The sequence below is a fragment of the Muntiacus reevesi genome, chromosome 3, assembly GCF_963930625.1.
Source record: "Muntiacus reevesi chromosome 3, mMunRee1.1, whole genome shotgun sequence".
Taxonomy (NCBI): Eukaryota; Metazoa; Chordata; class Mammalia; order Artiodactyla; family Cervidae; genus Muntiacus; species Muntiacus reevesi.
The window spans coordinates 158,527,521-158,541,144 of NC_089251.1; the positions used below are offsets into that span (position 1 = coordinate 158,527,521).

General features: G+C 51.3%; 1 protein-coding gene across 3 annotated transcripts in view; it reads left to right on the plus strand.

The window, feature by feature from the left end:
- RPS6KA2 (ribosomal protein S6 kinase A2) overlaps window positions 1–13,624 on the plus strand; it is a 331,320-nt gene that overhangs the window by 160,030 nt on the left and 157,666 nt on the right. Inside the window, exon 1 of one of the 3 annotated variants that reach the window (XM_065930996.1) lies at window positions 8,033–8,342. The exons of the other annotated variants lie outside the window; for them this stretch is intronic. Coding sequence (XP_065787068.1) covers window positions 8,244–8,342 — 99 coding nt within the window. The 5' untranslated portion in view covers window positions 8,033–8,243. Of the gene's footprint in view, window positions 1–8,032; window positions 8,343–13,624 lie in introns of those variants that run through there. 3 annotated transcript variants of the gene reach the window in all.

Below are 13,624 nucleotides of genomic sequence, written 5' to 3' on the forward strand. Positions count from 1 at the left end.
GGTGACCTAGCTCCTCGTGAATTTAGCAACTGATCACTGCGAGCTCATATTCCTTACTATTTTCTCTGTGTTGAAGCTTTGAGACATGTTTGAAGAATGTTCCTCCAGAGAACTTACATTTGCTTCCGCATGGCCCTTTTGCTGCTGTGAACGGGGATCTTTGGAAAGGAAGTTTCTGGCTTGGAGTTTTTCAGGTCACACACGGAGGGTGAGTTTTGTCCTCCAGCCATCACGTGTGGGAGCCGCAAAAACCAGAGAGGAGAATTCTTCTCTCTTTCTCTTTCCAGTGCTCACACCTGTAAAAGCAACTCTCCTCCTGCAGGGAGAGAATTTCCCAGCTCACCTTACGGTCTGCCCCAACGGAGTCCTGCCTTCAGGGTGGGTCTGACCTGCCCTGCATGACCCAGGCTTTCTCCAGTCCTTACCCTCCCCTCTGAGTCCCACCCATTCTCCAGATCCTGTTCAGACCTCAGGTCTAGGCCAGAGGGACGGTCACAGGCTCCAGGACAAAGGCTGCCCGTAACATCACTTACCATGGGAGAACTTCTTATTCTCATTCTTGGTCTGAATGTGTTTTCCCCTGCTCACTGTTGGCTCAGCCATGCTCTGAGAAAAAAAAGGGGAATTTCCCTTTGGTTTCCGTGTCTCAGGAAAGCCCCTCTGCATATTTAACCCACCATATTGCCAAGAACGCCCTCCCCCACCGCCCAGCCTGGTCCTGCGTCGTTCTGATGAAGAAGGTGAGGGATGGACCCCAAAACACGACACGCCGTGCAGCCTAAAGCCCTGTTGTTTTGTTTCTAGTTTCCTGCATATTTTTGGATGTGTTTGTCTAGTTCTCATTGCTAATATAAACGTTTAGTGCCTGAAAGGCTGTAGAGGGGTGGGATGTGGGAGGGAGGTTCAAGACGGAGGGGACATATGTGTACCTGTGACTGATTCAGGTTGAAGTGTGGCAGAAACCAGCACACTGTAAAGCGATTATCCTCCAGTTAAAAATAAATATTAAAAAAAAAAAAGATTTCTTGCTAAAAAACATTCTGGCAAGGAGTTTACATTCTCCTTTGTACCCAGTCCAGGTCTTAAGAAACTTTCCTATTATAAGAGGGTGGGTTTTTTTTTTTCCTTTTTAAGTTACAAAAATCCTTCCTGCTATAGTTTTAACCTGTTTCCTCTTTCCTGTGAGTTCCCTTCCTTTCAAAGTTCCTCTCTAGTTTATGTATGGGCTTGGGTTGACAAGAAAAAGCCCCTTATTCCTCTGTTCACAGCCCCGTCTCCGCACATAGGCTTGGTCCAAATTCTCCGTTTGGTCGTGCGCCGCCCTACTGACCGTCTTCATCAGGAAGGTTCCCTGCAAATTTGTGGGATGAGGAATATGTTTGTCTCCATAACAAAGGGCGAGCAGCACAGAGCTCCACACCCAGAGCTTCAAACGGCAGACACTTACTGTCTGACGGGTCTGAAGTCCAAGGTCAGGGGTGCAGGGCCAGCGGCTGGGAACCGCCCCGCCTCTTCTCACTCGCCTCCTCCGGCCTCTGCCTCCGCGTCCCTGCGGCCTCCTCCACTGTCTCTGCCTCCACGCGGCCCCTCTTTGGAGGACACCAGTCATGCCGGGTGAGGCCCTCCTTGTCCAGCACGACCTCATCTTCCCAGTTACACCTGCCGTGACCCTATTCTCCAAATAAAGCCACAGTCTGAGGTTCTGGGGGATCAGACTTTTAACATATGTTTTTAGAGGGGACAGGACCCAACCCATAACATCGTGGAAACAGCAGCGAAGCGCAAACCCGTAAGTCCTACAGATACCTGCACCTCCCGGTGAACGCAAGGCTTTCCACCCCTCCCCACTTTAAAACTGATAATCAGAGAAGACCCAGCGAGCGCAAGCACGTTGATGATTTCAAACGTCCTGCCCCGGCTCGCGCACGTGGTCAGAGCCTCACCGTGGCGTCCCTCCACGACCCCTGGAGTAAACTGGGGTTTCACAAGGACGCCTGGCCTCCCTGCTCCCAGACCACGCGTCCTGCCACCAAGGACACACGCGCTGTGTGTCCCCAAGGCCATAGTGAAGCCACTGGAGGCCGCCACCGGAGCTGGTCTGTGAGATGCTCTAACGCCAGAATTAGATGCTCTAATCTCGGCCCCAAGAGCATTTCTTGGTCAAGGGCAGGTGTCCAGGGAAACGAGGACCCTGGCCCTTCTCCCACCGTGGCCAGCCCTTCCTGTGGCTTCTTTTGACACCCAGCTAGTGTAGTGCTGTGAATCTGTGAGGACCTGGACACACAGGCCTTGTCTGATTTCTCCTTGTTCTGTTGTGTGAGTTTAGATGGTCAGTTCACCTCCCTGGGCCTCAGTGTCTCCACCTCGTAAATGGGTTCACTACGTCTGGTTCATAGCATTCACAGTGTATCACAGAGATGGAGTGATAGTGCAGGCCCAGATCTTCACCAGTCATCACCAAATCCCTTTAAGCCAGCGTGTCAGGGTGTGTGGCACAGTGGCCCTCTGGAGTGTGCCCACGTGGGTGTGAGAGGCTAACAGAGGCCAGGAGTGGTTATCGAGCAGGTTAGGGTAGGAAGGACCCCGGGGAGGACGCCCCGGCACCGCCTGTGGGGCAGAGACTTCAGGAGGCCTCCCGGAGCAATGCAGGATCTTGAGGCGGTGGGAGGGGGCGGGAAGGACGCGCTGGCAGTCGCCGTGGCCCCATGGAGGCTGGACGCTCCTATGCACACAGGTGTGGGTGCGGCGGACCCAGGAGGAGAGGTGCTGCGTGTAGGAGAATCCACTCCCCACCCTCGAGCTCTGCTTCTAAAAAGGTCACGTTGGTCGGCAGACTGCAGATGACTGTGGGGCCTGGTCTTGAGCCCTGAGGGACCATACTCTGGGGAGAACAGCGGGAAAGCAGGGAGACAGGGGCACTGTGGAGACAGTATCGCGGCGAGTCGGAGTCCCTGCACACGGGACCCACTCGTGACACAGTGGCTGGCGGTCTCATCCTCTGGTTCAGGTGATGGGGTGACTGGCCGTGCCCTACACTGGATGACACAGACCGATGGAGCAAGCTTCCAGATTAGCATTCTAGAACATGGAGTGGGGGGCTACTCTTTTCCCGGGCATGTCATTGATCTTCCTGGGTGGAACTCTAGGATTTTAACAAATAACATCTTTGTTGAGCACTTTACAATTTGTGGAGCACTTCCTCACTTTGGTTTCCTGCGTGGATTGCCGGTTTTGCAGTGATGAGCTTGTGAGCAAGGTAGACAGGTTTCGCAGAGGGGTCTTTCTCACCTCGGCACTGTCGAGTTCTGCAGGGGCTCGTCCTCTGTGGGGATGTCCTATGTGCTGCAGAGACTCATCAGTGTCCCCAACCTCTGCCCTCGAGATGCCAGCAGCAGCCTTCCCATCACCCCCAGTTGTGAGACCCCAGAATGTCCCCAGATGTTGCCAACTATACCCCTTGACAAAGTCAGCCCTGGTTCTAGAGGCTCAGAGGATTTCGGCACAGTCATAATCGGAAGAGTGGGTAGGAATGTCATTCCAGATGTTTCCCTTTCTGACGTACATCCCGCAATGCAGCGCTTCTCACCGTGGCATCTTTAGATCACGCTCACCTCACCGTAGCTGCGTTGAATTTGCTCTCTGTTAAGGAGGATGTTTATATTCAGCTGCACCTGTTTGGTGTCCAGACTGCGTCGTCTCATTTCCAGACTTACTTTGTTCATTTTTAGAGTCTCTCGTTTCTTAATCATATTTTCTTTAAATATATATATATATATATTTATGTACTTCTTTAATTTTGGGCTGCACTGGATCTTCACTGCTTCGTGTAAGCCTTTCTTTAGTTGCAGCAAGTGGGGGCTACTCTCTTGGTGCGGTGCTCAGGCTTATCACAGTGGCTTCTCTTGTTGGGGAGAGTGGGCTCCAGAGAACAGGCTCAGGAGTTGTAGAGCACGCGGACCTAGGTGCCTCGCGGCATGTGGGATCTTCCCAGATCAGGGATCAAACCCGTGTCCCCTCAACTGGCAGGCAGATTCTCAGCCTCTGGACTACCAGGGAAGTGCTGTTGATCCTATTTTCATTTCTTTTATTTCCTTAAACACATTAAATTTCATTTTATATCCGACACCTGGTTAAGTCCAAGAGCCAAAGTCCGCACGTCTGATTCTGTAGTCGGCTGTCTTGCTGACTTTGCTGACCCCCTCCCTGTGTCCCTGTTCAGTGGCTGTGAGCTCCTGGAAGCTGTATGCAAGGAATTCTTTGAATCCTGGGATTAAAGCAGATTTCTCTAGAGAGCATTTCTGTGTGATTCTGCTGGGCCCCTGGGCGAAGAACCACCTGTGTGTGTGCTCAGTTGCCCAGTCGTTTCCGACTCTTTGTGACCTCATGGACTAAAGCCCCCCAGGCTCCTCTGTCCATGGAATTCTCCAGGCAAGAGTACTGGAGTGGCTTGCCATTTCCTACCCCAGAGGATGTTCCCAGCTCAGGAATCAAACGCACATCTCCTGTGTTGGCAGGCAGGTTCTTCACCGCTGGGCCACCGTGTGTAGGAGACACTGCTACATCCTTTCTGCTCGGGCCCTGGGACGCAGGCCACTCTGCGAGCAACCCCTCCTGGGGCCTCCCTGGGGCTGGGGCTGCCCTGCTGTCTCCTGCAGAATCCTGACCCCCAGACATCACAGCTCTCTTGGCAGGGTTTGAAATAAAGGAGGGGGCATCCTCCAAATCCCTGAAAGCCCTCTGGGCAGAGGGGAAGCAAGGTGGGAGGGCACAGACTTTGCCAGTTACCTTCTTGACAGAAGCCGGCCTCCCCTTCCTGCCCAGGGTGTCTTGTTCTCAGAGAAGGACCGCTCCCAGTTATCATCCTCGGGATTCTCAGATCCTTTGCCTTCTGTGTTTTCGGGACTTGGTACAAACTTTAGTTTTCATTAATCAATCATGAGATTTTATTTGTTCCAAGTTCTCATTAACCCTGTTCTTCCACAGTCTGGGACCTCACCTCCTCTGTCTGCACAGAACACATCTCCTTGTCCCCAGAGCTCACCCCAAAGCGCCCTCCTCCTCGGCTTCTCCAGTTAGGGTCGACTCTTCGTTCATCTCTGTTCATGGAGCATTTTTTTTTTTTTACATGTTTCTTTCACGTTATGTAAAACCTACATCAGATTTGTCTGTTCATTTTCCTCCTTGAGCACACAGCTGTGAACTTCTGGAGGTCAGGGGCCGTGTTGTAATCACATTGTACTCCCGCATGCAAAGCACAGGGCCAGGTACTCAGAGGAGCTCCGTAATCCTGTGTTCAACCCATTTGAATGCACACCGACCAGTCTGATCCTCTCTTAGAAGCAGCAGTGGCCATTGAATTCAGTCCCAGATGGATCATGCTTAAGTCAGGAAGAATCTCAGGATAATCAGGGGTTTCTGAGCTCTTGGTCTTCTCTCCAAGCCTCCCCAGTCTATCATCTGGGCACCAGCCTTTATTAAGCTCGTCTTTTCTTTCCCAATATTTGCTAGGGATCGCTTGGAGTCAGGTTAAAGTGGGCCCTGATACCTACCCAAGATTTGCTGATCTGGAGGGTTTGGTTGCATTAGTTCACACAGTGGTGGCAAATGATTGCTAGATTTTGAAATATCTCTGTTTTACCAGGACAAAAGCAAACAGACTTGTTCTAGCAATGAAATAAACTCCTCAGTTAACATATGAAAGCTACTTTTCTTTTTCTTTTGAGATGTCTGAGTTCAATAGAGCCATTTTATAGTATTCGAACATGGGGGATCCTGAATGTCCCATAGACAATGCCTTTCCTGTCTTGTCATAACAGGTCAAATGCTCTTGTTGGTGAAACACAAGCCTTGATCTGGACCTACCCCAGGTGTTTGTCTTGCACAGGGCGCCCTTGAGCTAGCATCGCTGGCAAGCCATAATCCTGTGTCTGACTAGTTGTATCATCTACCCACAGCCGGCCCCTTCCTACTTCCTGGAGCCGGTGACCAGCCTGATGTCTGCTGTCCATCAAGTGCTGTCTTTGCCAGAGCAGCCACGTGGCAAAGCCCTGGCCTGTCTTTGTTTGCTTAGAGCTGGCATGCCTGAGTGGTGCTGGCAGGAGACGCAGAGTGGTAGGAAGCTCCTCTGCTGAGGAGGGATAATGGCCCCCAAGCAGAATCCTTGCAGGAAGCAGGACCCGGTCCGGGGCCTGTTTTCATCTTAGAGATGCGCAGTGGGAAAACGGAACATGCAAGTGGGCTCAGGCTCATCCAGCAAGGAAATGGCAGCGCCAGCATCTTGATGCTAAACTGACTGTGCTTACCCCCGTTAAACCCCAGAGAGAGTGTCTGACCTCACCTGCTGACCTAGGTGCAGCATGAACTTACCAGTTCTTTTCTGGGAGCCTCTGCTGTTTACTCGCTGTAGCAAAGATAGCCTGACACCAGTATTAATGCAGCCTTTGATTAAGCCAGGGGATCATATGACAGGTAGATTTTTCACAATCTGCCTGGCAAAGCAGTACTTGTCACACAGCGCTGCATGCACGGATGCTTCTGGACTTTTCAGGGCGTGGTGGTAGTTTGTTAATGAGATTGTCTGGTCCGTGTTTTAAACAAAAATACGTGGACAATGCACAAAAGGAAAACAGAAAAGGCTGCACAAAGTCTAAAGGTCACAAATCTGAACCGGCTTCCAGCCCTCTGATGAGCATTTCTGGTGGCGGGGGGTGGGGGTAGGGGGTGCGGGAAACTGTGCTCCCCTTTAAGGCAAATCCCCTGCAGCCCTACAGCCAGCAGCTGGTTTCTGAGGGCCCTGACTCAGGACACTCAGGACGCCCGATAAATCTTCCGTTTGGGTAATTTTCTATATATGGAGTCGGAGGTCATGGAGAACGGATGCATGTCTTTGTTCTCCAAACATAGCCGCGGAGGCTTCTCCAGCTGGCTGCGGCCGCCCTGGGCTGCGCGGGGATCCACTCATAATCGGGCAAGGACTGGCGAACCCCCAGGTCGGGCGCCCGGGCTGCGGGGACGCGCTCAAGGGGAGGGCTGCTGGGGCCAAGGGGCGAAGAGCGGTGTAGAGCTCACGTGTGCAGGCTCCTGGCGCACCCTCCACCCCGTCTTGTTCCGTTTTCTAGAAGTGTTTGCTAATCAGCAATCAAAGTTTTGTTCTGTACAGAAACGCATGGGGGCCAAGTCCTTATATGGATGCTTTAAGGAAAGAAAACATAATGACACCCCAAGCTAGGGAAACAGCCCAGCAGGCCAACCAAAGAGAGAGACAGCGACAGTCGCTACTGCTGAGCAGCCGCGCAGCTCGCCCCGCGCGGCGCCGCGGTCCCCTCCGCGGGCTCATTAGGAATGCGCCGCCGAGGGCGCTGATTGGCGGAAGGGGCGGTGGGGGCGGAGCCACAGCGAGTGCGTACGCGGAAGGAGGGGGCGGGGAGTAGAAGCGAGAGCCTGGGGCAGTGGGGCGCTGGGCGCTGATTGGTGGCAGTGGAGGGGGAACGAGGAGGTGGGCGTGGCCGGGCGTGGCGGCGGGTTCTGATTGGTGGTAGTGGTGGGGGGCCGGGCAGGGAGGGGCTGTCCGGGGCTGGTTCTCCCGGGCCGGAGGAGAAGGAGGAGGAGGAGGAGGGGGGGGAGGGGAGAGTCCGGGGCGGCAGGCTCTGATTGGCCGTAGTAGCAGAGGGCGCGGGGCGGCGGGTTCTGATTGGCGGTAGTGACTGTGGGCGGGGCCCAGGGGGCGGGGCTGGCCCGCGCTGGCTGGCGGAGGGCCGGGCGTGGCCGCGGGCTCTGATTGGCGATAGTGACTGTGGGCGGGGCGCAGGGGGGCGGGGCTGCCCGGGGCTGGTCCTAGCAGGCTGGACCAGGAGGTGGAGGAGGAGGGGGAGGGGAGAGCCCGGGGCGGCAGACTCTGATTGGTCGTAGTGGCGGAGGCCGGACGGAGCGGCGGGCGCTGATTGGCAGTAGTGGCCGTGGGCGGGGCGCGGAGGGGCGGGGCTGCCCGGGGCTGGTCCTCGCAGGCTGGACCAGGAGGAGAAGGAGGAGGAGGAGGAGGGAGGAGGCGGGAGCGCTGGGCCCCCGGCCGCTGTGGCCGGCTCGGCCTGCCCTTTGTGCCCGCCGCCCGAGCCCCGCGCCGATGGCCTCCGTCCCGGGCTCCCCGGCCGCTCGCGCCCGCGAGCGGACCTGACCCCGCGCGCCTGGGATGCGCCGGGGATGCGCGTCCTCCGGCCCTGCGGCTCCTCGCGGCTGGGCGCCGGGCGATGGAGCTGAGCATGAAGAAGTTCACGGTGCGCAGGTTCTTCTCCGTGTACCTGCGCAAGAAGTCGCGCTCCAAGAGCTCCAGTCTTAGCCGACTCGAGGTAAATGCCCTCGCCTCTGAGCGCGCGGGTACCCCGGTCCCCGCCGCGCCCTGGAGGAGGCTGCGGGTCTTGGGGCCGTCGCGAGCCCTTACGATTGTCAGATGCACGGTCACCCTGCGACCCGTGTCAGGGAGCTAAAGTTGAGAGCCGCTCCGATCTTCCTAAAACCGAACGTTATTGTCGGGACTTGGTAAATCCTTGGACGGGTCTTCGGATCCTCAGCGGGAACTAAGCTCTGCCCGCGTTGAATCTCTAACCAGTTTTGTTCCACGCTTTGTGCAGGATTTGGGGTAGTCACCCCGGGTGCCCACAGGGTGCTCTGGGTGGAGAGGATTTCAGCCTGTGCCGCTCGGGGTGGCACCTCAGAAGTCCCAAGTACACAGCCTCCCAAGCCCCACCCTCGGCTGGTGTTGATCAGGTTTATTTTACAGAGACCCAAAGCCACACAGATACTACCATGTAGTGTAGATTGTTTGTATATTTGAAATCAGTGTAGAATTGACAAAAAGGGATTTTTTTTTTTAAGGGCAGCACCACAATCCACCTGGACTAGTCTGAAATGGTGCTCCGTAGTAAAGTGCCTGATGCAATAGCCCTGTGCTTCTGGGTGTGATATGGATTCATTCTGAAACCCAGAGGACCCTTTTCTCCGGTCCTGCATCTTGTCATCTTCGGGTTTCCAAGTGGTCTGTGCACGGTTCTCTAATGTGTTTTGTATTTCAACAGTCACATCTTATTCTCTGCATTCCAGTGTCCAAACTACGTAGTTGAGTCTGTAGATGACCAAACTGTGAAGCATGTTTAAGTGAAAAAAAGAGACATTGTGGGGTTTTTTTTGGGGGGGGAGGTGGAGCTAGTGGACACAACCTAGAGATTTCTTTTGACATTGTCCTCGCCTTTGCCACAAGGCTGGCACCTATGGAGGTTTTGATGTGTTTGCTTCTAATGAAGTCACATCAGTGGGAACAATGTCACATTTTTCATCTTGGGTTTCTTTGTCCTGGCTGCCATGATATTAGATACAGGCGTGGGTTCTGTAACAAGAGATCTTTAAGCGAAGCTCTGGAGTAGACATGAAAGCAACAGAGAAGGACTTGTTTTAAAAGTTTCTGTTATGAAATCACTAAATCAGAATTTTAAGGACTAGGTAGGATCTTTGTGACTGGTTTCTGAGGATAAAACCTATCTTTCAAATACAACTGTTAATTCAATAATTCAATAATGGAGGAGGGCTACCTTTAAACCTCATGCTGATAAATGAAGCATAAGTTCATTGGGATAAGTCATCTTCTTGGATGTCAGGCATTTAAAAAACACCAAAGTGCACAAGAGCAGAAACTCAGAAGAGTTTTTACCTTCATGCCTAAATGCCAAGTTTATTATACAGCTTCTTGTCTCCCTCCATTCATGTCCTTGCCCAGGGGAAGCAGTGAACTCTGGTGTTGTTTAGGAAAAGGAGCCTAAACACTGACCTTCCTGGATGCCAGGAATCCTATGGGCCAGATACATTTACCACTGGTGTTCTGGGCTGTGGAAGTGCCTCAAAAAAGAATACAATAGGAACCAAGTCGGGAGTGGGGACAAAGAAGTGATGTTGCTTCAGTGTGAAAATAAAATTTCTGCATACAAAATAAAACTATAAATAAACCATCAGGCATGCAGAAGGTCAAGCGGATGAGGGAGAAATGTAGTCTGTCTGCACATGATCATTGAGCAGCTCGTGTGACCCAGGTGCCCTGGCTGGAGGTGGACAGAAGTGCTGATAAAGATGCCCAGCACTGATTCAGTGCTCCACTCTCTGCAGACACTCTCAACAGCTACTCCTAGTTGATCCCTGTGAAAATCCAGGTAGACATGTGTTACTATCCTCATTCTACTGCTAGGGAGGAAAAACCCTGAGAGCAGAACCTGAGAATCCTGCTGAAAACTTAACAACCAAGTCTTCCTGCAAGTGTTGGCTAAGATCCTACTGTGTGTGTTCGTAGCCCTGTTCTGGGCTGTAGGTCCCGACACCTAGGACGCAGCAGTCCTGGCCTCATGGTACCTCCACCTGCCGGGGCATCTACTGAGTGCTGACCTGTACTTCAGTCCAGTAAATCCCATATTCCTGCCCAGCTGCCGTCCAGCATTCCCCAAAGAAGCCTGTCTATTCAGTAGCTCAGTCAATAAAGAATCTGCCTGCAATGCAGGAGACCAATTCCTGGGTTGGGAAGATCCCCTGGAGAAGGAAATGGCAACCCACTCCAGTATTCTGACCTGGAGAATTCCATGGATAGGGGAGCCTGGTAAGCTATATAGTCCATGGGGTTGCAAGAGTCGGACATGATCTAGTGACTAAATCACCACCACCATTCATTCATTCAGTTACAGATTAGAGACCAAGAACCACTCACCAAAAAAATGTGAAATTTAGGAAGGAGGTTTGTCAGTTATTTGAGTTTGAGAAATAGGACGTATAAAGTACTTATACAGATGTGCATTTCCTCTGTTTGGACTAATGAAAAAGATAGCTCATTTTGTAAGAAACTTATTTTTTAATTCTTTTTGTGAAATTTATATTTTAAAATAGACTGAAAAATTTGTTTTGTTCAAATTCAGTATCTAGTGATATTAACAGGAAAGTAGCAGTAGTTATTATATTTGGAGATTGAAACAGTATCATCTTTATCAAAAAGGCTCCTAGGGAGAGACTTTGTGTTTCATACTTGCTTTTACATTTGACTTGACTTTTAGGTTTAGAACTCAGCATTTGGTAAACTCTAATGAACAGAGAAGCCAGGTTGCTTAATATAAGATTTGGAATCTGTTTATAAATTACAGCTTAAATGTTTTTATAGTGTATCAGCATTGTGCCTGCTCAGTTGGCTAAATCATCGACTGGCAAGGATGATTTGGGGGGCTTCTAAATGGAACTTGGATATCTTGAATCTATTTCTATGTGCATTCCCTAGAAAGGCTTCAGGGCTCAGCCTCTGCCAGACCCTCACCCCCAAGAAAGCTCTGATCTCAGGTCATTGGCAGCATTGCCTAAGAACCATAGCACTTCTAGAAGGTGTAACTATTGCCTCATCTAACTGTTCACATTATAGTTGAAAAAATGGGGCCCAGGGAAGCAAAATGGCTTGCTTAATGCTTCTAACATGTTTGACAGGAAGTTCTTACTATGAGAGCATGTGCTGTCTCTTATTAATTTTAGCCATTTCAGGTTGTGTGTTTTTTTGGAATTTACCATGGTTTAGAAGATGCACAGATGAAGGCTATTTTCATTTTTAAAAAGAAAGCTACTCTAGGGGATATTTTTGGAATGTGCTCCATAACCTAAAATTACCCTAGAGAACCTTTTCTGGAATTTGGGAAGTTCTCGGTGGGCTTTGCAGTAGAGCCACTGAAATTGGAGTCTCACTTTTACCTCTCACAGCAGAGCAGTTCCTTCAACTCTCTCAGCCTCATTTTTCTCCTCTGTGAAATGGGGATGATTGTGACTCCTATTTCATGATTCCGAGCTACCATACATAAAGGTTTAACATGGAGACTGGAAGATAAAATCAGTGATCAGTCACTGTTAGCTATGGGTATTGATAAAGTATTTCCCAGATTTATTGATGTTTTTCATGTTGATCAACGTCTACTGGTGCTGTCTGAGCCTAAGATCGCACACCCCGGCCCCCCCCCGCACCATCTCCTCCGAGGCCTGCAGATCCCACGGCTTGTGCCATGTTCCAGCCTGGTAATTAATTAATCATTGAGACGCCCGTCCTGAGCACCCTGGGGAAGGAAAGGCAGAGATCAGTTCTCACAGACTGTTTTCCAGCCTGATTCATTCGATAGCAGTGGCCCCTCTGGCTAAGATGGAGTTCCCGTCATCTGGCTTGGATACCGCTGTTCCTCGTCCTTATCTTGCCTATCACCTGGGGTCCAGGAATGCATTACAGCGCAGGTCCTGAAGCCGAGGCACCAGAGCTCAGGCGAGTTCTAGATCAGAAACCGCCCTGCCATCGCCGTGCTGACCTAGCAGATCTTGGGGAAGGAGGCCTAACCACCACCCCTCGGTACCCCAGGAAAACCTCCCAAGTGTGCACAGGTTCCAGAGCATGGCTCGGGGCTTGGTCAGGTTCAGAGAGGTTGGCCAGGAGACATTCTGGAGAGAATACTGGGCTTTGACTAATGAAAAGGGATATCGTTTACTCGGGGTAAGATTTATCTACCAGTTTGCTAAATGGATCAGTACTCAAGATCGGTTCATTTAGGGAACACTTCTCTTGCTTGGGGTTAGCAAAGCCAGGTGGAGAAGGAAATGGCAACCCACTCCAGTGTTCTTGCCTGGAGAATCCCAGCGACGGGGGAGCCTGGTGGGCTGCCGTCTGTGGGGTCGCAGAGTCGGACACGATGAAGCGATGAAGTGACTTAATAGCAGCAGCAGCAGCAAAGCCAGGAATTTGGTTCCGTTTGTCGTTTCACCTGATTTTGATGTTTTTACTGAAAGACATTTGGGGATGAATGAGAAGGACAAAAGGCAGGTCCTCTCCCTGGGGTGGGGCTTCGCAAGTGGCGCTAGTGGTAAAGAACCCGCCTGCCAAAGCAGGAGACGTCAGAGAGGAAAGTGTGAGTCGGGAAGATCCCCTGGAGGAGGGCGTGGCAACCCACTCCAGTGTTCTTGCCTGGAGAATCCCATGGACAGAGAAGCCTGAAGGGCTGCCGTCCATAGGGTCCCGCAGAGTCGGACACGACTGACGTGACTTAGCACCAACACACGCACTCCCTGGGGTCTTGATATGGTGAACTCTGGAGTGGAGAAGAGTTTCATTCATTTATTTGCTCAATTATCTACACATTCAAAGAGTTTTCAGCACATACCATGTGCCCCATGCTAAGCAGTTGAGAAATAAACATCGGATCCCTACCCTCAGCGAATTTAACATCTAGGGAGAGAGGCAAAGACACATACGGAAACTGCTCTGTAGGGTGGAAGTCCTGTGAAATCACTGGCATCTTTGGAGTTCAGTGGTTAATTATATCAATTGTCAATTTGTTCCCATTTCCAATGCTTACAGATAATCAGCCATTATCTATGTGCACATATGAATACATTTTACTCACCCTTTTCCTTTTTAAAGGAAACGTGGTATCCTCATAAAATAAAAGTTAAGGGACTATTAGCAAATATAGCAATGTTGGCTCCATTCTGGGGGAAGAAAAAACTTCCTGGAAAGTTAAAGCATTCAAACTTATTCTTGATCCTTGATTGGTAAGCTCTTCTTGATGTTGGGAGGTTTCCAGCAAAA